We start from the raw sequence: 26,376 nt of genomic DNA on the forward strand, positions 1-26,376 counted from the left end.
CACCAGGAGGGCGGTCCGAACTTGTTGATAATTCTATCTGGTGTCGACTCCCAGTGCGCAGGCGCAGCCCGGGTGACGAAGATGGTGCTCATCAAGGAATAGTGAGTGTTAAATGTTTTCTAAAAATCCAATCTAGAGCGTTTAGAGGGACGATTTGTCTTATCCGATGGTTTATTAATGAGGAGGAAGCATGTATGTATCGTTTAGTGGTGTCGCTGGGTTGATTATACGGCCGTGTAGCCCGTTTAAAGGCAGCTTTGAGGAGGGTGGATCAGGACGTGGATAACGGGACTCACCGGTTCTTTTTTAGGCGTTGCTAGTGCAAGCTAACGTTAGCTCCTGTGAGTTGTTGCAGCAGAGAGATAATAAGCTCCTTAATGAAAATCAGTTACATAAATAGACTGATTACACCCAAACTGGTCTCATTGAGTCATTTAACACGGCTTCAGCAGTCTCCATGGACCCTCACACTGGCAGGGTTAGCGTGTTAGCAGGGTTTTGAGGTTTGTGAAGGTCCGTTATGTGGAGCTTTAGTCCTCCAGTCTCAGATTAAGCTTTACTCTCCGTGGATTTACCATCAACACCAGCTAGCTGGCTAACCTAGCCGGCTAGCTGCTAGCATGCTCATTTTCTGACAGCTGGACTCAGAGGTGAAGAATCATCCAACACGAGCTAAACGCTAAGAAATAGCTGATATAGCATGACAGCGTTACGAAAGAGTTAAACCTGAATGGACCTCCTGAAGCACCCCCTATAGCACACAGCAGCTCTACCCTTCAGCCCTTTAGCTAGCGTGAGGTGACAGAAGGACTAACTACTTTACTCTGACTTCACGGAGCTACCGTGTCAGAGGGAGCCCTTTAACTGATCAGCTCTCAGCTTCAGTGGAGTCCAATATAGCAAAGTTGCCTTTCTGACAGAGCTGTCAGTACGTGTGTTGTGTTTGAAAGGAAAAGTGGACCACCTTAACTTTCACTTAACAGCCAGGTTTGACAGTGCGGCTCACCTGTGTGCGCTCTGTAACGGAACCTGTTGTTACTAAGGGAGTCAGCTAACAGGAGGGTTGTCCTCACCTCATCAGGAGTGCACACAGACTGACGTCTGAAAAATATATATAAAGAGGAACAGGTGATTAAGAAACGATAAGCTTTCAAATTATAATCTTCTACAATACTTAAAAGCTTCTCTGCATTTTCTTTCTCGAGGACTTTAGGAGCTGACATCAAAATTATATATATATATATATATATATATATATATATATATATATATATATATATATATATATATATATATATATATATATATATATATGCAAGATATTGGATGGTGATACCTTTTGTTTTCATCGCAAAGAACATAGCCCTGGGCCATTGTCCTCTTGTAAAATTCACTTGTTACACCCATTGTGGCAGTATTTAAGACAAGCAGCACATGACTCTAAAATAACTGATAAATGTACCATTCTTAATCTAATGTATACATTTATCCTTCATTTTTAGTTTCTTTCATACAACCAACACAATGAAGCTGGCTGTTTCCTGTTATTGCATGTCAACAAGTAATGTATTATCTTATTGGCCATGCACATCAGTACATTCTTAAATCTTAAGATACTGATAATGAAATTTTGGAGGCTTTGATTTGATGCATATTATGCATATCTAAAAAAAAGATTTTTAAAATACAATGGATTGCTTTCTTGTACCTTGAGTGTGTGTAGAAACATTTCAGGGGCTAGTGTCCTCTGAAAACTTCCTATTTTTGTCAATAATAAGTTCATTAATGACATTTTTTGGAGTTAATGCTTTAATCTGAAAAACCTGTAGGTGAAGCCTCTCAGGCGCATCCCATTAAAATACCTAAGTTTTATCATCAGTAGATTCAGAATCTTCTAGGGTGCCGATTTTAAGATTTTTTTAAAGAAATTAATACAGGGTGTCCGCGGGATCTTAAAAAGTATTAAAAGTTGAAAAATCAATTTTGGGAAAATTAAGGGCCTAAAAAAGTATTAAAAAGTCTTAATTGTGGTTTTATGAGGTATTGAGTTTCATAGGTATTCAAGCTTTGACCCAAAAAATAGCCATGAATATTTATTTTCCTCCTTGCAACTGTCCCCTGATTGGGACGTTAAACATTCAGCCAATAAAGTTCTAAAATAGAATAGAATAAAAAAGAATAGTTACTTTATTGATCCCAAACTAGAAAATTGTTGTGTTAACAGCAGAAATCGATGGAGTCAGTAGAAAAATACAAAAATGAAAAAGAATAAAATAAAAAAAAAATACACTAAGACTCTAGTTTCAGTACAACAATAAGGATTGTGAGCGGTATAAACAACAGCTATAAATTAACATCATTTGTAGTTTCATAGAGAGAAATTAAATACAACATTAAAGCAAATCACACAATCTCCAGCACATGTCCTAAATTTTAAAAATGATTAAATAATTTCTCATTTTCTTCAGCAAGTTGGCCTTGAATAACTCCTGTTTCTTGTTGTGGGAGTGTCGATAAACCTGCCTTTAGTTTCATTTGTTCTTTCACGCTTTATTCCTCCTTAGCGTACATAATTTCTCTAAAAATGTAAACTACAACTGTTAAAAAGTGGATGCCAACGACATCTGAAAGTTACGATAAAGTCTTAAAACTTTTTTCAAAGGTTTTTGAAAAAGTCTTAAAAAGGTATTGAAATCAACCTGAGGTTTTTAGCATATACCCTGTAAAGAAGAACACCTGCTCGGGTAGCTCTGGTTTGCCGGTCTTAAAAAGAGGAGCCATGTAGGAGACCTGGTGCACACCCACAGTCCTGAGCATCCCCCTCTTTAGGCACAACACCTTTCGCTAGGTGAACAAATAAACCTGCTTCGATGATATGTGGTCTCATACAAATGAAACTACATGTTGTTAATCTCTTGCTAATAAAAAATCAAAATAATAAACGAGTGCTCAAGGCTTTTTCTTAGTGATCAATTACTGGATACCTGATTAAGTGTTCACCTCCCTAATTTATCCTCACAAAAACACAATCATTGGTGTTGCATCCAAACTGCTGATACTGGATAGAGAGAGACAAGGTTGAAAATCTTGAGATTAATGCTTTGGAGCAATCGGAAAGTTTAGGAACAAGAATATATTTGTGAGAGATAACCTTAGAATTTGAATCTCCCTGAAACCTGGAATGACAGTCTCCCATCAAAAGGTGCAGAAAGTGAGGAGGAATAGGTTGATAGGGATGGAGAATTTCAGCGAACCCAGGCAAAATCCAACTTCCCTGTGCGCCTCTGTGTACACTTAGACTCAAATCACAGCTGAATTTGAGCTTTTAACATCTGCAAACAAAGCACTGTGCTTTCTAAGAATCACTGTCTGTAAATACTGAGCGCCTGGAGCTGGTTCAAGAAGGCCTCGTTGATCTCTGCAGTGGAGATCTCTATCCACCAATGCCTCAGAATAGCTGATAATATGCCTTGTTTTTGATTTCACCTTTATTACCACTGTATCAAGCTGCACAAGAGATAATGGTAAACCTCTGCTGTGATAAATCAGAGCATATTAAATTAAATTAGTTATTTATGTCAATCAGATATAAATTTCTGCTAACTGATAAAAATCTAGTTGAACAAATTTGATTTGTTGATGTCTTCACTGTCTCACTGATTTCAGCAGTAAGTGAACAAAATGTCACGTCAAGACCTGGCCCCACAAAATCCATTTCTCATAAGAGTTATAAACACTGTGACCTGTTTAAAATACTGCTGTCTTTATAGCTCTGTGAACTCCAACAACACATGAGCTGAGGGGAGAATGTGACGCTGTATTTCTAGAGGATGTGAAGGGTTCATTGAACTTCATTAGCCACATGTGTTGCTAATTCATTTTCTTGGTGCTTCCATGTAAACATGCATAACCCTGAGACCAGGGTCGACAGCTGTGTCTTTGATAAGCCGTTACATCTTACATCTAAAACCATAAAATGAAAAGCTGAATGCCTGACTGAGGAACTTTAGTGCCGCCTGATGTTTCAGATCTATCAGAATCATAGCCCGTCTGTTGGCATGTGATGAACCAGAGACCAGTGCTGTTCAAAACTGAGTAGAGTCAGCTGAACTGTAGCCTTCAACTACTTCCATATAGGAAACGCTACAACTTAAGAATATATAAAAAGGCATTATAAGAGAATTTTAAGAGAGGTAACCTATTCAACTCATTGACTGCAAAAAAAATAATGGACGTCAACTTGCTAGGCCACGAAGTGAGGTTGACGCAAAAACTGCTCCCCCCGGCGACTGGCTGCAGTATAGGTTAAAAAAAATCCATCTCCCTGGTCATTCCAGATGGGCTGTGGTCAAACTTTCAAAAATGATTACACCTCGTAGAAATGTTTCTCACGTCTGATTGTTGTGGTGATTTGAAGATATTGCTCGGCTGCCTTGTAATTAAGTCCTCTTTTTTTTCTGAAAAGTTTTGTTTTCATTAGTCATATGAGGTTAAAAAGGAGGATTTTCATCACATTTAACGATGATTGACAGCTGCTGTTTTTTTGTATTTTGTTTGGGAATTGTAAATGTCAGGAGGGAGAGCCTAAAAGAGATTAGACTCTCGAAAAGAAAAAAAATAATTATTTTTGTCACCCAGCGCCACCCAGATTCTCTCTGAGTCCCTCATAGCCTCCACTGCACAGACTCTGGCTGCACAATGGCGGCACCTGTGACGGGGGTATTTAGGCTTCAAAACCATACAATGGTAAAATCTGTCCACTCAATACAGTCTATGGTTCAACTTTATAACCTGCACCATGAAACTCACCACACATAAAAATGTAAGGCACAGCTGTGAGTATGAATGTCAGAGGAACGTAGTGCTAAACATGGAGGAGCATAAAATCTAGAAATTATCATGTTCCTGCTATCAAAAAAATCCCTCATTTTTCAGTGAATCACTTTAAAGCAAACCTGGATTCAGATATTTTGGGTAGAGATAGACCGATATGGATTTTTCAGGGCTGATATCCACGGGGATTATTTGTAGTCAAGGAAGCCGATATCTGATATTTGAAGCAGATATTAATTGGAAGTCAAAGTGAAAACATTGGTGTCAAAAGTTTGAATAATACTGGCTCTAACACTTAACTGCATTCAGATATCTTCAAGCATATGTTTAAACAGCTCCCAGACTCAGAAGCATGTTTTATAAAGTTAAATGAAAGCATAAAAAATAAATGATTAGCTAAAGTTTTCTACAGTAATAAAAGTTTTCCAAAATTTCAATGCAACTGCAATAACTGGAATAACTGCACTGCTGATTGGCTATTACCCGAGCCATGGCTCTGCTTGTAGCTAATCAGATGATACTGTGGGTGGGACAATGCTGTGGACTGAGTAGTGACTGTAGACAGTGGAGCGGCTGCATCAGAGCTGCAACAATGCAGTTTTAAATTTGTTTCTGGTTGGCTGTCGTATTACAAAAAAGGCTGATGCCGATATGCCTCAAAATGCCAAATATCAGCCCCGATAATTGGCTCGGCCAATAATCGGTCCATTTTTGTGTCTGGAGGTGATTTGATAGATCTGCTTTTGTATTTTGGCCAAATAAACTGTTTTCGTATTACACTTATTCATAACCGCAAAATCAACAAAACAGCATTAGTGGTTAGCAACAATGTCAAAGATGAGCAGAGACTTTCATTGAATATCTGATTAATATCTCTCTGACAATTCATCGATTGCTTCTAAGGATTAATGAATTAATGAATCATGTAACTCAGTATTTAAACCTCTGTAAAGGCCGAGCTGCAGGTGTGTCCGTTGGGGAACAAAGTGGTCGCTCCCTGGATGTTGCATAACTAAAGGTGTCCTGGACGGCAAGTTTACCTCAGCTCTTGTAGCTCAAATAGTTTCCTCAGAGGAGAGGAAAAACTTCCTTCCACAGACAGAAACCTTGAGCAGAACCAGACCCATATGAGACAGACGTTTGTTGAGACTGTTCTGGGGTTAGAGAGAAACGGGGAGAAGGAGAGATGGACTAACAGAGTGCAGACTGGTCGGTGCTGCAGCTGTAACACAAAGTGACCATAAACAGAGTGAACCTGGGTTAAAATGCCTGAGTCTATCTTTCTCTTGTAACAAAGCTGCAAACAGAAGATTTAAAACACCTTTTTCTGGGAAAGATCCATTTCTTAACAGCGAGTAATCGATAACTGTTTAATGATTAACCTCTCCAGCTGTCAGAGGAAGAGAAATGGATCCTTTCAGTGTCATGTCTTAAGTGAGCCTTCAGATCTTCTGCTCTCAGACTGATGCTGGTTGTGTTTCATCTGTTGTTGAGACTGGATCCAAATAGTTCTGATATTTTACTACTTCTGATAAACTCCACTCTGTACTGAGTTATCACAGGACAACAGTGTCTGTTTAATGTTGATCTAAGCTCCTCAGGTAAATTAACAGGTGGGTAGACTGGGCTTGGACTGGGAGCTCTCGGCTCAGTCTAACACCAGATTAAAACACATCTGGTCTAATACTGGTCCCCAGTGTGTCTGATTGATCTGATCCAGTCTCCTTCAGAGGGAACTTGTAATCATTTTTACCCAGACAAACACAAACACAAACACACCCTGTGCTCTGCTTTCTGTTTTTCCAGTAGAGCAACATTGTTCCTCCGGTTACTTTACAGTCAGAGTCTGCAAGAACAAGATTTATCATGCCATGTAATATTTATTTATCCGTCCACATTCTCTTTGTATCAAAAGGAACTTTTCTAAGAGCTGTTCCTGTTTCTGCAGAGAAACAAACAGCAGTGCACACCAAGATTTTAATAGTTTTGGATTTGTCATCATAGTTTAGTTTTAGTTAGTTTTGACATTTTTTTTCCATTACAGTTTAGTTTTAATTAGTTTTAGAGCGGGCATTCTAGTTTTTATTTAGTTTTGATTTTTGTAACAAGGCTTAGTTTTAGTTTAGTTTTAGTTTAATTTTAGTTTAGTTTTAGTTTAATTTTAGTTTAGTTTTAGTGTAGTTTTAGTTTTTCATACCTTATTAACCAGGTGCAGGTTTCAAAAAGGTCAGAGTAAATATTTTGTCATACTCTTTATTTTCAAGTCCAACATAGTGCTCACTGCTCAGTCAATGCTGATACCAAAATGTTGGCTGCTGCCTTAAACACAAGAAAATAATATGAACTTAATATAAAAAATATAAGCATAAATTATATAAAATAATGTCAACATAAATTACATAAAAATAATATAAACATAAATTATTAAAAAACAATATAATATGAGCTTCGATGAATAAAAACTTGGACTCTGTAACAGTTAAACTATTACAGATGCTCTGATTCATTGCTCCACTAAGTTTCGTTGCAGCACAGCGCACAGCCAGTCAGTGCAGTAAACAAGTACGTCCCAGTATGTCGCTATGATGGTGCTGTAAGGCGCTGACAACTGCCAAAAACTGTCTTAAAATTGGTTGGGAAAATGTGTCGGATTAATTTAAATCCTAAAGGCTATTAATAGTGTCAGAAACTATAACTAAGGAAATTTTGTCGATCATTTTAGTTAGTTTCAGTTAGTTTTGTGAACACAAGATACAGTTTTAGTTTACTTATGGTTTTTGTTTTCTTTTCTAGTTTTTATTAGTTTGAGTTAACTGCAATGTATTTTAAATTTTAGTTTTCGTTTTTAGTTTCGTTTTAGTTAACTATCATAACCTTGGTGCAAAGCAGCTATGAGTGTAACAGCCACATATGTTTGCAGCTACATTTACAGCTGAGTAAATGCTAACCTGGATTATTTTAGAATGTCTATAATGCAAAACAAAAACTACTTTCACAAATTTATTTTAGCCTGAGATGATGATGCAATACATTTTCTGTTTTCTCTCTCTTTTGTTTTGTTTCAAAGAAAGAAACCAAACTGTTTCAAGTGTTGGTTAAATTTCTATAATCTCTATTCTTCTCGTCTCTCTCTCTGTGCTTTAAATCCAATCTGCTTCCTGCACTTTGTTTATATGCTACACCCTCTGTAGGGGCTCTCTCCTGACCTTTGACCCTGTGCTCTGCCTCCTGCAGTAAGCTTCACCATTAGTCTGTTAAGGTGAAGGGTGGGGGACAAAAATCTGTCAGACTTAGCGAAGGAAGCTACCAGAGATGATTCTTTTCATCAATAATCAGGTTTTATGGTTTATGTATTTATTTGTATTAGCAGGACAAACTGAAGCCTCATCAAGACCCCAGGCAGCATCATCGAGTATTTTTCTCCTTAAGAACTGAATAAAAGCAACAAACTCCCACTCATCACTTCACTGTTAGAGAAAACAGGCACAAACATAAAACCCTGAATTTAGGGATGCTCCAATCTGATTCTAGTATTCAGTTTTTCAACAGAGTTTTGTTAAAATCTTAAAAACATACCAAATATAATAAAGGTTGATATTTTCTGGGCTAAATCCATGATTTTATTGCACCTCTCCACCAGCATGTCTTTATTTAGCTGTGAATACACAGCCCTTCATGCTCTTTTTGTCTTAAGTATGGTCTTATATTCTGCGGAGGTTTTGTTACTTCATAACTACCTGCTGCTGCTGGCTTTTATTTTGAAACTATGCCATATTTAGGACCTGAAGCTAAGTTTGCAAATAGGGATACAGATGTTGCTCCTGTTTTTTTATTCCCTTGGGATGTTAGTATAAAGTGTATTGACAGCTATATGTTTCTCGTGCTTTGTTATTTTGAAGTATCAGTGATACTCAATGTGGCTGACGGTCTTTGCAAACTCTTCAGGACTCTCTGGACAACTTTGAGTTTGAAAAATGAGAGGAGTGACTTGTTCTCTGACTGATCTGTGACCTGTTTTATCTTTGTGTGTTTCACTGATTTGTTTCTCTCCCTGCTTCCTGCCCCACCCTCCCTTGTTTTTCCTCTGCAGCCGTGTAGTGTTGCCAGTCTCTGTGGAAGAGGTGAGTACCACGAACCTCAACTCATCACACTCAGTCTTTCTGCTCAAACTCTTTATATTACAGCTGGAGGAAGTGATTGAAGCAGTAGATTTGTGTCACGTTCTTCCATGCAGAGATTGCTCACCCACCCGAGCTATCATCTGGGACACACTAGAGGACAGAAAGTCTTTGTTAGAGAGCTCTGCTCTGCTCTGCTCTTCTGTGACAGAGTTGTTGTGGTGTTTGCAGGAAGAACTTTGTCCTAGAACGAGATCCTCTTCGTCCTTTCTTTGCTGTAACCTTTCTCCATGTAGCTTTAAGGATTGTCAACTTTTGGTTCAGTGAGTCCTGACTCCAACATTAAAGCTTCTGACACACACTGGCCTGGATACACTGTCGACCCTGCACGAGGAAAACTGTGTGAAGGAGGCTGAAGGAGCACTCGGTTTTGTTAGAGACTTGTGGGCGTTTTCTGTTTTCAACAAACCAGATCCTGCACAGATTCCTCTGAATGAGGCATCATTCTTATAATTGTATTGGCTTAATGTTCTGATGAAATCCTGACTTTCTGTGTCCCATATGAAAACACAGAGGGCCACTCAGAGACCGAGGTTTATTTTGAAAGGGATTCAGGATTTCTTCCTGCAGACTGTAGAACAACATGAGTAAAGCTTTGTGAGGTCAGCTCCGGGTTGATAAAAGGATGTTTTGAAGCCTTGCAGTCCTCTCAATGGACACAGAAATACCAAACTGCAAGGCTACCAAGCAGTTAGAATAACCTGAGATAAAGCAGAGACGCATTATGACCTCTTACTTTATTGAAAGTAACTCACTAGAATTGAACACAGTCTCTTATTGGAGGTGCGTTTGTGCATTAGTCTTTTCCTGTTCAAGTGAATATCCAGGGATTATGTCCACAGCTAAACATCCACCCTTGTCCCTTTTCCTCTTGTCTTCCTCCCTCAGTATCAAGTCGGGCAGCTGTACTCTGTGGCTGAGGCCAGCAAAAATGAGACCGGAGGAGGAGAGGGCATCGAGGTGCTGAAGAACGAGCCGTACGAGAAGGATGGAGAGAAGGGACAGTACACACATAAAATCTACCATCTAAAGAGGCAAGGCTTTGGAACCAGCAAGGATGTTATCCAAATCAGATGTTTGATTCTCTGCCGGACTTTAACTTCCTGAGAGATATTAAACATTACAGACTGTGAATGTTGACAGATTAGAGCAGAGATTCCCAAACTTTTCAGTCCTCCAAAAATATTGATGCCAGGGACCGATGACCCCCTGCTGTGGGAACTTCCCAACAGATCAATCTAAAAACAGACAAAACAAAGAACAAGATGTCTAAGATTCTTAATTAATATAGTGTATTTAAAATGAGTCTTCCGATTGTCATATGTAGGGATGGGTACCTTTAACATTTGACACAATACAATACCAATGTCCAGTGCCTGGCAATTGGTACTGGTACTCAACTGTACTAAATTTTGGTACATTTGTGTGCTTTTATGCGGTGATAAATGTTAATGTGTTTGATAACAAAATCTCAAAGTTTTTCAATTTAACATATTTTTTTCTCAGTTTATAAACTTGCAATGCTGTGTTCATGTCCAGCATGGCAAACCACCTACTTGTCCACTTCCTCAGTATCACAAGGATGCATCAGGTACCTAAACATGGTACCTTTTGATTTTGGTACTTGGTACTTTTGACAGAATTTGGTCGGTACCTATAAAAGTACCTAATTCGGTACCCATCCCCAGTCACATGTTGCAATAAATCTGCCTCCACTGATACTACCCTTGTCCTGGTCTAGTCACCTTAGGGGTTTCAAACAAAGAGGTTTGGAAATGAAATGAAGAATACTTTATTTATCCCAAAGTGAAATTCAGGATCTGATCAATCATGTTCTGTTTGCATGTGTTTATATCAAATTTAAGCTCTGTTTGTCTTTATATTTTTACAATAATGGATGAAGTATGACACCATAGATAGTTTTTGATTTGAGAAGTTATACTGTGACCCAGACCCCTACACTGGGAACTCCAGGACGAGACTACAAAGGGGGTCTACTGAACGCTTGAAGAGGAATTCTTGTGTTTTAAAACTTGTGCTTCAAAAACTGAAATCTAAGAAGTGTTTATGTCTGTTTTAATTTTTTTTTTTTGAGTTGTTGTTAAACTGTCTTATTAGACCTGATATGAGCCAAATTCACCTGACAAATCCAGAAAAATGTCTGATTTCAAAATATTGAAAGACAAAAATGACACCGGAATTTTCATCAACTGGGTTAGAAAAAATAACTTGTTTAATCTGTTAAAAGACAACAATTATGCCTGAAGTAAGAAAAATGTGCATGTTTGTTGAAATGAGAATCATGTCTTAGCACAAGAAACTGAACAAGTACACGTTTCTTACCCTACTAGATGATTTTTTACTCTTTAAAAACAGATCAGGCAGCATTTTTATCTTTTAATATCTTGAAAGAAGACATTTTCTGAGCTTGTTAGGGTAATGTGGCTCAAAATAAATCTAATATGACAAATAATTTTGAAACTAAGAAACACTTCATTAGATTCAGTTTGTGGATTGTGGACCTTGTTTTTATTGTTGTAGACAGGAAAAGTATTGGAGTTGTTGGTCTGCAGCTGCACATCAGGCTTTAACAGCTACAAAGTGAAACAACTATCGAGACTTATTTGGACAAATTAAAGGCTCAGGTTGTTAAAGTGTTTAGCAGAACAATCGAAGCGATTGTTACAGAAGGACAGTTTTCCTCTGCAGTAGAAAAGATCTGTCTCTGTACTGATCCTCCAAATGAGACAGCAAAGGGTAAAAACACGATAAAACTAAAACGAGCTGAGAGACAGTTTCAGCTCCACAGAATGGATTTACTAATATGAATTTATAGCTGCCTCACAGATCTTTTACATGAAAAATCTAGTTTCTGAGAGCCAGTTTAACAGAAAAACCCTTTATTGCTTTGTTCTCGGCTTTGGCCAGGAGACACCAGGAGTAACAGAAGTAAGCTGGCCTCATAAAACCGTGAGCTGGCAGCAGACGTGTTTGTTTGTATCGCAGGAAACTTTAACAGCCTGCTGCCAGCTGTTAAATCTGATGCTGGAGGTTTTTTGGCAGGCGTCTGACGGGAAACTTTAGGTGCTGATGACCTCTCTGTTTGCCAAAATACGCAGCCATTTTGCTGAACCAGCTTCACATAACAATTCTGGATGAGTTTCTCTACATTTCTCCATAAAGATGTCTCTGTTTCCACAGCCAAACAAGTTCAAGAGGAGTTTAGTTATGCTTCTTGTCAGAGGCTCAACAAATTTTCATCAAGTCACTCAGAAATAGTTAAATCTTTTTCCAAAATTTACAGAAGTTTGGATCTTTAGAGCTGTTTTCTATAAAAGGTCTTCCTTTTCTGCTCAGGTGTTTCCTCTTCTTTGTTTTTATTAGATTCTTTGATTTACAGGAAACACGCGTCAGGGATATTCTTTCCTTTGATTCAGTAACAATAACAAGAAGACGATGCATCACAGGTTGGATCTCTGATAAATGATAAGAGGTCTTATTTGAGCTTCAAAATGCTGGGTTTTGTTTTTGTTTATTATCAAAGAAATCCAGAAACAGCCTCTTTGTCTTTGGTTTGATGGACAGTGCGCTGTCAAGCTGCGGGTCTGATGCCCTGTTTTTCTCTCTTCTGCAGTAAAGTCCCAGGGTATGTGAAGATGATCGCACCAGAGGGAGCTTTAGTTTTTCATGAAAAGGCTTGGAACGCCTATCCATACTGTCGCACGAGTAAGTCCACCTCGATTTTCTCTGTCATGTTTTTGAATAACATCTGATGATAAATCTAAGTTTGTTTTTTGAAACTAACATTTTCTTTTCTCTCCTTCTTTCCTCCTCTTCCTGAAGTTGTGACGGTGAGTGTTTTTGTCATTTTCTAAAGCAAACAGAATTGAGCGCTATCTACTGCAAAAATTGATGTGGAAGTTGGACTTATGTGATCTCTATGTTTTCATCTACTAAGTGGACTGCAGGCTGCACACCGCTCTGCGCTATAACCCTGCTTAAACTTTGCCAACAAACATGCAGCGTCATGAATGAAAGCGTAGCTGCCACCGTTTACTACCACACATGACCCAGTGCCATCGATTGCCCTCATTCATTTGGCTGTATGCTGTGCAGAGCATGCAGAGATCACAGCAGGGTGGATCAGGCTGGTGGCATCATTCTTTAACAGCATTTCTCTGTCCTTATGTCACCATCGTGCATTACAATAAAGCAGTGCCACCATTGAATAAAGCCTGTGGCGCTCTGAACTGGTTGAAAAGACTCCATAATTTGAAAAGTGACCTGCAGACCTGCTACATTTTGAAATACTGTGGGCTGTATTGGTAGCTAGCATGGCTGCAAACCTATAATGGTGAGAACAGATGTTACAGACAAGAGTAACCGCTGCATGTTTTTGTGCAGTAAATTTGCCATGATTTTATATCCCTCTTCAGTCCCAAATGGAGCAACCAAAGGCAAAGTTACACATTCAAGTTTGCACAAAACGCTCCTCTGTTTGCTCCAGTCATTTCATTCTCAGCATTATAAATCCTTTAATTCAGTCGTGTTTTAATTAAAGGAAGTAAAGGCTTTCAAAGAATTTCTCACCACATGTCCTCTGGAGATGTATTAACACAGCTGAGTACAGTCAGAGAAGTGCTCAGTTTTCTTTGGCTCTGCAGTTTATCACCCGCAGAAGAGGCTAACCAAAGCCTTCCCTCAAAGTTCAGCACAGTCCTCAGGGCTTCTACCGTTTAAAGTCAAAGTAAAATCAATTTAAATTTACAGTTTATCTGATTTCCTTCACACCCCTGACCAAATGAAGTTATCCCATCACAGCAGCTCTAGGAATAAATGATTGAATGTTTTTATGGGATAATTTGTGTTTTAATTGCTGGCGTGTGACTTGGCCTCTCGGTTTGAGCTTTAAAAGAGTGTTTCTAATGGTGGTTAGGGATAAAAATAGATCGGTGTAGCATCACTCGTGTTGTTTCAGTCCAAAAGTCTGATAGGTTAATAGGATTTAGCCGCAGGCTTTAAGTACATCTCTTCATTCATGGAATTCTCTGCACGGTGTGTGCTGCTGGAGGTCAGCTGCTCCTGTTTGCTCAACCTGATTTTGATCATGGTCCTTGCTAAAAAAATTCAACAAACTGTTTTTTTTTCATCCTCTTTTTCAGAATGAGTACATGAAGGATGACTTTATGATAAAGATCGAGACGTGGCACAAACCTGACATGGGAACGGTAGAAAATGTGAGTAAAATGGCGCAGCAGGGTTCCAGATATTAAACCTGTTACACCATCACTAGCTACCTGGGTCTACATTTTCCCACAATGCAATGCGACTGCATTATTATACTGTATATTTTTACTACTAATTTACCATAACATAAGGATCTGCAAACTGATTCATGACACCTCAGACACCTCCTTAGAGGGGCAGGTCTCAAACACCAAGATCAACCCATAGCTTCGCCTCCCGGGAGGGCTGACCAATCAGAGGGAAGGGGGTTTGTGGAGCTGGGAGCTTTAAAGAGACCGCTGCTAAAACAAAGTGTTTGAGACAGAGGCTGTAATATGGGTTTTCTTAAACATCAGGGGAAGAAAATTAAGTAAATTGTAAAGATACTACAGGGGCATCAGAGGGACAAAATAAGACTTAAAAAAATCACAATACCCCTTCTTTAAGTCTGGAAGCTTGAAAAATATAAACAAAAGACACTACTGATGAGTTATTGTTCATCTTTCTCTTTAAGTACAAAACAAACCCACTGAGTGCTGAGCCAGTGGTCAGATTTCTGCACACACAGAGAAAGTTCAGCTTTAAGGAGACTGTGTTTTTATATTTAAACACCATTTAAATGCCCTCTCCTCACTGATTTGAATCAGAAAACAAAGTGTTGTTTGACTCATCCCTCCCTCTCTGCTTCAGGTTCATGACCTGGACGAGCAGACGTGGAGGACTGTGGAGGTGGTTCCCATAGACATTGCAAACAGTGAAGAAGTGGCACCTGGGGTGAGTTTTACCGCAGACATTTATATAACCCACAGAACTGCAGGAAACATTAGAGGAGCCAGGTGAGCAGGTCAAGGTGAAGCTTGCTGCAGGATGTCTCCACCCTGAGCAAGTGACTGAAACACAGAAACACGTTTACCTGTAGTTATTATATAACGTGTGTTTACGACACATTTTGTTATTTGCCAAGGTGACCAGTGTACCAACAGAAAATACAGAGGTGTTGTTTTATGTTGAGACGTTTCTTCAGAAGACGATACCTACTGCTGGCATGTTGGATACAGAGCAGGGAGACCAAGCTAATCCTGCCTTGTTTTATAACTACTTTAGGACTTTTATTTTAATAGGACCAGGAGAGTAGATGATTTTCATGCCATGGAAAGGGTGACTTTTTGTTTATGTCTGCAAAAAGATGTTTTTGTTAAAGCGTGGACTAACTGGGTTATATATGTCAAATCCATTCAGACAGATTTTGTGGAGGTGACAATCTAAGGAATTGGTGGCTCAATATAACCTTAACTAGCTCATGTGTGATTGTGGTTTTGTTCGACTTTTCTCCCTCTCAAGACTATTTCACACTGTACACTTGGTTGATTCTACACACTTTGTCTCTCCCATGTTAAACTTAGTTCCATATGTTCAAATAAGATAAGGAAAGACTGAATGGCAGAAGAAGCTGTATTACTTTTCTATGTATATGATTTTGTCCTGATGTCTGCCTTTCAGAATAGAACGAGAAGAGCACTTTAGAAAGCGCAGACCTCTGCTAAGCATACTGTAATTTTTATGCAACACTTTAGTCCTACTTTAATGTTATACTATCTTTCAGCAGACTGTCTGCTACAATTTAGTGTTAATTGCAGGTTTGTACAATAATTTGTTTCCTGACAGTGTTGAAAATTATGATGACCCAGTACATATATCATATTCCAGATCTTAGTATCCAGAATATTGCCAGGATCTGGATTGTACTTTTACATCTGTCAGAAATTATGGTGACCTTGTCTTGTATTGTTTTGCAAAGCAATCCAACCATTTATGGTGGAGTTATATACGCATATGGTGAAAACAGCCCTATCTCACAATGATAAAGAATCCTTAAAAAATAAACCTGGATCCAGACTGTGATCCAGATCATTTCCAAAATTTAATCGCTTCTTCCTTCTCCCATTTTGAACATTTCCTGAACATTTCATCAAGATCTGTTCCTTACTTTTTAAGTTATGTTGTTCACAAACAAACTAACAAACAGACAAACTCTGCCACAAATATAACCTCCTTGAGGGAGGTAAAAATGAAGAATCTCAAAAAATAAAAAATAAAAAGGGACCAGGCAAGAACAGAGAAAGTGACGTGTGTAAAAGGCGCTACAGGTTGGATTCAAACCGGCGCTGCCCTCCTGAGGACTTTGACCTCTGTGTATGAGGCACGAGGCCAAAGCAAGGCAGCATCTCTTTTTAATGCTTTTCTTTCTCACTGGGTGATAATTATCCACTTAAAGACAATTTTAGTCCCTGTAACGTAAATAAATCTGTGCTTGGCTGAGCTGCTTTGAGTAGAAAGACGCCTCAGTTTGAGACAAGTGGCCTGCACAGGGGGCGGCTTGAGTCTGAGGCCGAGCTGAGGTTATCTGAGTGGCTGTGTGATTTTGTTTTTGTTCCACTGTAGGCTCAGATAAATATAAAAATGCCCACCTGCCTCCTCAGACTGCTGTCTCCATCAGCTGAAATCAGACCATTCAGGCTCCTCAGATGACTTTTATAAAACAATGTTTAGTCAGTAAATGAATCAGTTTACTCCCCCTCGACTACAAGCAACATAGAGAGCAACTACTTTGTCCTTCACTGTCAATGAAACTTTTAAAGTTCATCCTCTCTCTGACACTAACATCTAAGTCTGTGCAGGATGTCTGCCCTGATGAATAACAGATGAATTTAACTCAATCGTCTGTTTAAACCTCTCATCAATCCATGACAGGAAGCTGTCACTCTGTAATACCTGAACCTGAATGTTGGTCGAGGTTTAACATCTTAGAGGAGGTATTACGGCGTTTCTAACCAGATAGGTCACAGTTTCTCCCACTAGCTCCTCTTCAGTAATGACTTAAGTGGATCAGGGCTGAGGACAGGGCTTAATCTGAGCGTCCATCTGCTCCAGGTACTCGCCTCTCTTTCCCATCAGTCCTCCTGGATTAAAACGGCACAGAGAGCTGTGAGCTCGGGGGTTGGGATTTGGAGGTTAGTTAGGGGGGTGTAGATGTTTAGATCTCTGCCAGTGAAGTCTACACACACATAACCACACACATATGCCTGCATTTACTGCTGCTCTCCAACAGGTGACACTGATAAGAACAAAGTGAGATGAAGAACGCAAAAACAGAAATCTGATCAGTGTGGCTCAACTCAGCATGAGCCACATTCACCTGAAACGTCCAGAAAAATGTTTAATTTCAAGATATCAAGAGTCACTTTTTCTGTTTACTCATTCAGCTGACGAACAGCTTTCAGACAAAGTACATCCACCATCTGGTGGAAATACTATACTACACCACACACCAGTAAAAAAAAGGGGAAAAAATTTTTTCAATAACATAAAACTGATGTCATTTATAACTCAGGGTGAAATAAAATGAAGAATAAAGCTCCAGAGATATAACCCAATAACCACAGGGTCTGACAGATCTCCAGGGCCACAGGCTGAAAAGAATGACGGAGTCAGTGATGGCAGGAAAACAATATTTTTCAACTTCAGCCAAGGACATATTGCACTTTTCATACCATATGCACATCTTGAACAGACAAAACAAGGCTGAAAATCGGCAAAAAAGTTTTATTTATTTACATACTTAATGTAAGAGTTAAACTGTGATGTAGACGAGGCTTCCACCTTGTTACCTGGATTACTCTGCCCTCCGTGACAGTGACGGCTCAAGTTCTTTTGTGTGTGATCTAAATGCTTTGTCATCTTTTGTCCTGGCAGGATTACAAGTCAGAAGAAGATCCATCTCTGTTCCACTCTGAAAAGACGGGCAGAGGACCTCTGAGCTCTGAATGGAAGGTATGTAACCCCCACAGGCACAAAGAGCAGAGTAAAGATCAGAGTCTGTCCTTTGTCTTTACTCGATTTGTTCTCTTCCTCCTCTTCCTCCTCAGAACGAGCTGAAGACAGACTGTCCGTACATGTGTGCGTACAAACTGGTCACCGTAAAGTTCAGATGGTGGGGTCTGCAGACCAAAGTGGAGGGTTTCATCCACAGGGTGAGTCTGCTGACTCATACATGATGTTTATATCTGCAAAATAACTGTACAAAGTTAATATTCTCTAGTTATGGTAATACATGGATGAATTTGATCTGAGTAAATATACAGTGCCTTGCAAAAATATTCACCCCCTTATGCTTTTTATCTATCCGGTTAGATTCCAACCTGAAATTTAAATGTTTTTCATCTGAATATTTCATGTTATGGATCTGCACAAAGTAATTAAGTTCCTGAAGTGAAATGAGAAATATATATATAAAAGAATAATTTTAAGAAATAAAAAAGTGAAAATTGGCATGTGCATATGTATTCACCCCCTTTGCCATGAAGCCTCTTAAAAAGTGCTGGTGCAATCTATTACCTTCACAAGTCACAGAATTGGTAAAATGAAGTCCACTTGTGTTCAATCTAAGAGTCACATGATGTGTCAGTATAAACACACCTTTTCTGAGAGGCTCCAATAGGCTGCAACTCCACTTAGCAAGAAGCATCACATCATGAAGACCAAGGAGCTCTCCAAACAAGTCAGGGACAAAGTTATAGAGAGATACAAGTGAGGACTGGGTTATAAAAAAACATCTACATCTTTGATGATCCCTTGGAGCAACATCAAATCCATAATGGCCAAATGGAAACAACACGGGACCACAACAAATCTGCCAAGACAGGGCAAAAAGGGCATTGATCAGAGAGGCAACAGAGAGACCAGAGGTAACCCTGAAGGAGCTGCAGAGTTCCACAGCAGACACTGGTGTGTCTGTCCATAGAGCTACAATAAGCCGTACACTCCATAGAGCTGGGCTTTATGGAAGAGTGGCCAGAAAAAAGCCTTCACTAAGTGTTAAAAATAAGAAAGCACGTTTTGAGTTTGCCAAAAAAGCATGTGGCCGACCCCCTAAATGTATGGCAGAAGGTGATCTGGTCAGACGAGACTAAAATTGAACTTTTTGGCCACAAAGGGAAATGCTGTGTCTGGCGGCAACCCAACACATCCCATCCCCCCAAGAACACCGTCCCCACAGTGAAACATGGTGGTGGCAGCATCATGCTGTGGGGATGTTTTGCAGCAGCAGGGACTGGGAAGCTGGTCCGCGTAGATGGAAAGATGGATAGTGCTAAATACAGGGACATGCTGGAGCAAAACCTGTTTCAGTCTGCCAGTGATTTGCGACTGGGACGGAGGTTCACCTTCCAGCAGGACAATGACCCGAAACATACTGCTAAAGCTACACTTGAGAAGAAGAAGTTAAATGTGTTAGAATGGCCTAATCAAAGCCCGGACCTCAATCCAACTGAAAATCTCTGGTTTTACTTGAAGACTGCTGTTCACAAACGGAAACCATCCAACTTGGAGGAGCTGGAGAAGTTTTGCCATGAGGAATGGGCAAAAATCCCCGTTGCAAGATGTGGCAAGCTCATAGAGACTTGTCAGAAGAGACTTACAGCTGTAATTGCTGCAAAAGGTGGCTCTACAAAGTACTGACTACAGGGGGATGAATAATTATGCACGTTGAAATTTTTGTTTTTTGGCCTTTTTTTTTGTTTGCTTCACAATAAAAAAAAAATCACATCTTCAAAGTTGTTGTACATGTTCTGTATATGAAATGATGAAAATGCTCAAACAATACATTTTAATTCTAGGTTGTGAGGTTTTAAAACGTGAAAAAATCCTGGGGGAGTGAATACTTTTGCAAGGCGCTGTATATTCTAGTTTACCAAACAAAGTTTGCTCCTAGTCTCATTTTTTTCCTCCCAGAATTCTTAGTTGCTGCAGAGACGTTGGAGTACTTTTCAAGTTCTGAATCTCTCAGTGCCTTATCTGTGTTACCTAAAACATGCACTAATGCTTCCTAATGTTATCTGCAGTGTTTTTATGGGAGTTTTCTGTTATTTATAAGGACAAAGAAAACAGCTTTTAGAAGCCCTAAAATCATTGTCTGGCTGTTACATCCCATTACAACAAGGAGGTGGCTGGATTTGTTGTTTAAAAGTTCTTCGTAAAATTCAACTCATCCCCAGTCTTTACCAACTGTGCACAGGCTCTGTTTGGGTTTCACTGTGAGCTGTTTGTGTTTTGGACAGCAGAGGGCGACATGTCTCTGAGAAAACAAAATTACAGGTAGAGGAATCAAACTCAAGCATGTGCAGAAATAGATTATCTGAAAAGAGAGCCATTTAATGTGACCTTAAAGAGATCGGTTCTTCAGTTTTAACTGGTTTTTATAAAGGAAAACATTTGAGCAGCCCTATAGGTTGAGCTCATGGTGTAAATACTGTAAATACTTGGTACATTTAACATACAGGGAATAACAAAAGAGTGAAATTCTGTGATCATCACGGTTGCTGTTTTCATGATAGTTTAACTTCAAGCTTTTACATAAACCATAAGATTTTTTAGTCTTTCATACTCTGCCTCTCTAACCACCTGTTTTCTTGATCTCTTGTTTTCTTCTTTCCCTCATAGCAAGAAAAGCGTATTTTCACCAACTTCCACCGCCAGCTCTTCTGCTGGATTGACAGATGGGTGGGTTTGACCATGGAGGACATCAGGCGGATGGAGGAGGAGACCCAAAAAGAGCTCGAAGAGGTAAGAAAAGGAATCTGCTAACTCAGGTTTACTCTGAGTCTGAGGTTTTTTAATCATCATTTAAGTTCAGAAAACTCTGTTTTATTCTGAGGCTGTTTGAGATAGTGGTGTATCTGGATATTCCTCATCTTTTATCTGTTTATAACTAAAGAGCTGTGAATGAGTAATGACTTTTATCTTTTGGAGCAAACAGTTTTAGATGATACTCTAACCCTTTCCCTCCTGACTGTAACATCAGATGCGTCAGAAGGGAGACGTGCGAGGTACCTCAGCGACGGACGAGTAGAGGCTGACCGCTGTAGGTCAAACTCTAGTGGCAGGCTGAGTAAGTCTGATCTGAAGGAGGAGAGGAGGTGCTGCATGGATCATCCTTCACCCTGCTCCTCATACTGCTTAACTCACCTGTTTGTTTTCAGCTTGTGTCTTCTTTCAGTTCTGACTGTTCTGTGTTTGGCTCATGGGTCCTGTTCTCTAAATGTGGTCGAACTTCACCAGGCTGATAAACACAGTGTTCCTGGATAACTCTTTAAATAAATGAGTTACTTTGGAAAAAGTATAAAGCTTGTTTGAGCTGGTGCTTTTGTCTTTTTTTGTTTCCTTGCTCCTTTAAAGACCTGCCAAGTCGACCACAGATTAGGAACAGGATCATATTCTACTCATTCTGACTCATTTTCATTCTTCAGATCCTCATCCACTCACTGTTTTTGTTTGTGTGTTTACATCAGCGTTTTCTTTCAGCCTGTCCATTCGTCCTGCATGCTGCTTCATGAATTTGTCACGACTAACCCCTCTGACATGTTTCCCTCTCGTTTTCCTGCACACGCTTGTCTCACTAACACATCAAAGAGCCCGTGCTCCTGTCTGATGTCTAAACGTGTCCTTCTGTCTCCCAGCTGCGTAAAACAGGTCCGATTCGAGGCACCAGTGCTGCTCATGAGCAATGAGGCAAATCAACCAAACCCTGTCATGATGATGTCATCGGAGACACGCCCACCACCACCACTGCTGAGGAGGCGTTTCTGCTCTCTTCTCCTCCTGTCTCACATGATTCATTGGGGGGTTTGACACGATTGGTTAACAGTACTGTACAGCTCCTTCCTTCCTTCTTTCCCCCAATCACAGCCTCCTGTTCACTCAGAAAAAAACAAACATGGTTTTGCAAACATTTAAAAAAGACAAAAAAACTCTTTGCACAGAACGTAACTTGCCTGATCTGTAATTGTTAGTTGATTATTACAATGGGCTTTGTTTTTATTCAGCTGTGTAAACCGGGACTCAGAAAGTCAAGCCTTTTAAATGAAGTAGAATGTGGTTTTTAGGTCACAGGTTCCCTCTTAATTGGTTAAAGGTGACTCTAGCAGGTATTGGACCATTTATCTCCCTCTTTTCCTTGTATTATAACCGTCTGTCTCATCTTTACTCCTCGTCTCTCCCCTCATTATGTGGTTACTCTCGCCCTGATGAAGTTTGTCTGGATCTCCTCCCTCCTCGTCTCTCCTCCCCTCTGTCTGGCAGTTAGTCGGGATGTTTTCCCTCTTCTATCGTTTGGTTTTGGAGGCAGATCCATGCCTGTTTTTGGAGTCAAGCAAATTCAATGCATGATGGGTAATTAATTTCTTTGACATGCACAGCAGGCCTCCTCCTCCTCCTCCACCCCTCCTCTGTCACAAGTGCATGTGAGAACAACAGCAACTCCTCACTATGAACTGTCATTGCATGTGTACAGTCAGTGCAATGCAGCTTTTCTCATGTGGATTGTCTGTGTTGATGAAAGAGAGCTCGTTAGCGCCCTCTAGGAGAGTCTGTAAAATACACCCGTGTGTTAGCGTGTGCATCTGTGTGCTCTTTGCGTTATCAAGCTGCCTTCGCTCTCAGTGGACTGAGATGGAAACGTTTCGATGAAAGCGAGGCTTCCTGTCGAACGTGCCTCATGCTGTCGCTGCATGTCCTTCCTCCTCTGCTCGGCTCCAGCCGGACGGCCTCCACTGGAGCTGCTTCTTTTCTAAAAACTAAAACAGGACGAGGATGAGAGAGTGCGTCGCTGCATGCATGAACAAAAGCAGATTTTTTTATATCTCCAAAAACGAAGGCTTTCTCTCTCTGAGCAAGCGTGTCCAGGCAGACGCTGAGGAGCATTCTGGGTGTTTAGTTTTTATTTTCACAGTTTGTAGGTATTTTTAAAAAGCTTTTCATCCATATGGAAATATGAAGTCAGTCATTTGAAGCTTTTCTGGACTGTTTTTACAGATTTAAGCAAAGATGAAAAAAAAAAAACAACTCAGATTCTTGCGGTTTAGGTTGGTGTTGGGTGATGTAGTTCCAGCCTGATGGCGTCTTTCTCACGCTCTCTTCTGCATTTCTCCAGCTTCAGTTTTAAGTCGTTTGGGTCTGAGACAGCTCTTCATTTTGAGCGTAACGCAGATCCCGTCAGGCTTTAGGTGAAACTCTTTTGTGATGTTTTCTATGATCATGACGTAGCTTAGTGCAGTTCCACAGCTTTGTTTCTTTGATCAGGTATGAGTGTGTAGGTTTTGTGTTAACCTATTTATGCGTGCTTTCATGTCAGACAGGTTTAAAGAGAGTTATAAGTGTACTTTATAATAGGCCTATTATAGAAATGGACAAACTGTACATACAAACACTGACTTGAATGGGATTCTCACAGCTACTAAACAGTGTCAGGTCTATTCTTCATACTGTACTGCTAACTTCAGAGCAGTGATGTCCTCCCTGTGGACACTGAGCAGTAAACTCAAACATAAAGAAACTGTACCTCATCCATGCTTTATGAATGTACAGACAGAGACAGACGTGTCAGGTGTGCAGGACGTTTCTGTGCCGACATGTTTCACACCTGTACAAGCATGACGTGGGCCCGTTCCATCAAACACACGAGGAGAGATCAGACAAATCCAGACTGCAGAGGAGGATCAGGGCCAAGCAAGAGGGAAACTACAGAGGAGAGAGGGGTTTTTTTAAGATTACATTTAAACAGCATTAAAGATCATGTAGAAAAACAAACATTTCAGTTTTTGCACTGAGGATCAAGTCACTCAAGAAGTATTAATATGTGTGAGTTTTTTATTTTGTTTTTTCAAGTCAACGTGAATGAAGTTGAAAGTTTTCATGAAGGAACCAGGCACAAGAAAACTTTTTTTTGACATTGTTAGAATAAAAACAAATCCTCAGACAGACAAAAACATGACTCTTGAAATGTGACTTCATCCTTGAGATTGTAAGTGATGTGTTTTTTTTGTTTGTTTGTTTGTTTGTTTTTTTAATTTTGGCTCGTTTCCCGTGCTGAAAGCTTGTTTTAAATTGACTGGTGTTGATGAAGAAAGCGCAGCTTGAAAAAAAGTAGCTCTCTCCTCTGATGTTTCTTTTTCCCTTGTCTGGCTCTTGTCCTACGTCCTCATCTTGTTCTTATTCTTGCAAAATAAAAACAAACTTTTGTAAAATTCTGATCTGCATGCTCAACACTTTCTGTTCTGTTTTTCTTTTCTCTCTTTTCTTTTCCTCCATTTGACCGGTGCTTTTTGAGACGCTCTTGAACTGCATCAGACAAGAAGGGAATTCCTTTTGAAGGGCGGCTCCTCCTCACTCTCAGACTGACTCCAGCTCGACCTCAGCGTCCCGATGAGGAGTGAAAAGCCGACTGAGTCTGTGGGTGACGAGCGGCCGCCCTGTAGACTAGAATAGACTGTGTGATGTTCGGTTTTGTAGCATTACCAGTGCTGACTGTGAGGGGAGGGGTAGAAGCTTAGGGAACAGATGGAGTCCAAAATACTGTTCTTTTTTTTTCTTTATTGTAATCATGATAATAAGCACTTGCAAAATCTACTGTTTCTTTCTTTTATGTTTTCTTTTGTTGTTTTTGAAAGACAAAGATTCACAATGTATTCAAGTTTCTCTTTCTGATAAGGCAAAATTCAGGGGAATTAGTAGTGAATGTATTACCATTAGTTCCTCTTTTTTCTTTTTCACAGCCTCATGCTGTGGCAGAAGGTCTAGACAATGGAACATAACAGAATATCTAATAAATTTGAACAAATAAGAGATCTCATGTCTTTGCGTTTGTTTTCTGGAAGTGTTGTTCTCCAAGGTCCACGCTCTCTTAGACATTTTTAATCACAAGATACTTTTAAAGCCATCTGGGATTTAAATGAATTTAAAATGAATGATTTATCTTCATGTATGTAAAACCAATGAAAGCACTCTCACACACTGGCTTAGAATTATATAGGATGATGTTTCATAATGTTCATGTATGAACAACATTATCACTCCCTAAATGTATCAACTCATACTGTTTTTGCATAAGTAAAGGAAATACTCAGGTGCCTCATCTGTTAGCAGTAACAACATATCTTACACCCTATTGGCAGTGAAAGACTGATTTTAAAGCTAAATAACAAAAATACTTTCTTAGAAATGTATAAAAGCATCAAAAATATAAACACACACAGGCAAAAACACAACTGAAATGGAGGATAAACATGGATCAATATCAAAGCAAAGTAAACATTGCACCTGACACATTCACAGTTAATTTGAACCACTTATATTTTTATGTCTGTTTAAACATCTGAATTTTTTGGAGAGTTTTAATTCCAGTCCCAGTGGTAGCTTATTGATTCGTGACACTTAACTTCATGGGGGTAAACACAATAATTACTCTGAGTTAAGGTCAGTCAATTAAAGAGAGGCACAAAATCTAACTTTGAAGTGTCAGAGTAGATTCAGAAACATTTATGAACAAAAGCTCATACCACAGAAATACTTGACATTACAAATAATTTAGAAAAAATATTTATTGGACAAATAAAATTAACAAATTTTGAAATAACCATATTTTACAAACAGAAGATCTATCAAATTCATAAATAAAGTTTCATAGCAAGCAAGAGACAGGGTATACAACAACAGACTAACAAAGTTCATACTAAAAAAAAGAGTAATATTTAAGAACAGAGAATAACGAAAATAAGATTAGAAAATCAAAGCAAGATAAAGAATATAACAAATATTCTAGTCCACCTAAAGTATGTGTATTATTCTAATAATTTATTGAACAAAAAACATAACACTGTCAAAGTGTTTTGTTCTGAGATATTTCTGTGTATCTGTTTTGTGAACTCGTTTTCTTAGTGCAACATTCCAGTGCTACCATTGCTGACTGCAGACTGCAGCATCTAGTCCTTTTAGGTATAATGCTGTAACAATGACAAAAAATTACAAATTTTTTTCGGTCAACACTTTTAAATACTGGAACTGCTGGAAAGTATTACAGCTGTGCTTTTGAATTTTTTTTGTGTGTTTTGTGTTCAATTATGTTTGTGTATCTGAATGTTTTTGTACTTTGGGGTTCAGAGAAAGTTCAGGGACCTCACTTCGGTTTTTGTTTCTGTCCACCATTAGAGGGTCTATAGATGAATAATGACCACAAGCTGTAAAATAATATGATGATGACAGACAGCTCGTCTCTGCAGGCTGTATGTTAGTCAGTCAGCCAGATGAT

At 39.3% G+C, this 26,376-nt stretch overlaps 1 protein-coding gene across 1 annotated transcript; it reads left to right on the forward strand.

Moving 5' to 3' along the window:
* The first annotated feature begins 28 nt into the window (after nt 1–28).
* Nucleotides 29–24,883, forward strand: pitpnb (phosphatidylinositol transfer protein, beta). Its single transcript, XM_074690600.1, has 12 exons — nt 29–101; nt 8,924–8,954; nt 9,900–10,045; nt 12,646–12,737; nt 12,855–12,862; nt 14,174–14,248; nt 14,928–15,011; nt 17,991–18,068; nt 18,164–18,268; nt 20,736–20,858; nt 21,097–21,183; nt 21,752–24,883. Exons 1-11 carry the CDS (start codon nt 82–84, stop codon nt 21,142–21,144), a joined length of 810 nt encoding a protein of 269 aa, XP_074546701.1. The 5' UTR covers nt 29–81; the 3' UTR covers nt 21,145–21,183; nt 21,752–24,883.
* The last annotated feature ends 1,493 nt before the right edge of the window (nt 24,884–26,376 follow it).

Source organism: Halichoeres trimaculatus, unplaced genomic scaffold, assembly GCF_033239565.1.
Source record: "Halichoeres trimaculatus isolate MK-OKI-2021-1 unplaced genomic scaffold, fHalTri1.1 fHalTri1_scaffold_16, whole genome shotgun sequence".
NCBI lineage: Eukaryota > Metazoa > Chordata > Actinopteri > Labriformes > Labridae > Halichoeres > Halichoeres trimaculatus.

Coding starts and splice junctions, on each gene's coding strand:
- pitpnb (XM_074690600.1), top strand. CDS start 82: ATGGTGCTCATCAAGGAATA. Junction 14,249..14,927: donor ACATGGGAACGGTAGAAAAT/GTGAGTAAAATG, acceptor TCTCTGCTTCAG/GTTCATGACCTGGACGAGCA. Junction 15,012..17,990: donor GTGAAGAAGTGGCACCTGGG/GTGAGTTTTACC, acceptor TTGTCCTGGCAG/GATTACAAGTCAGAAGAAGA.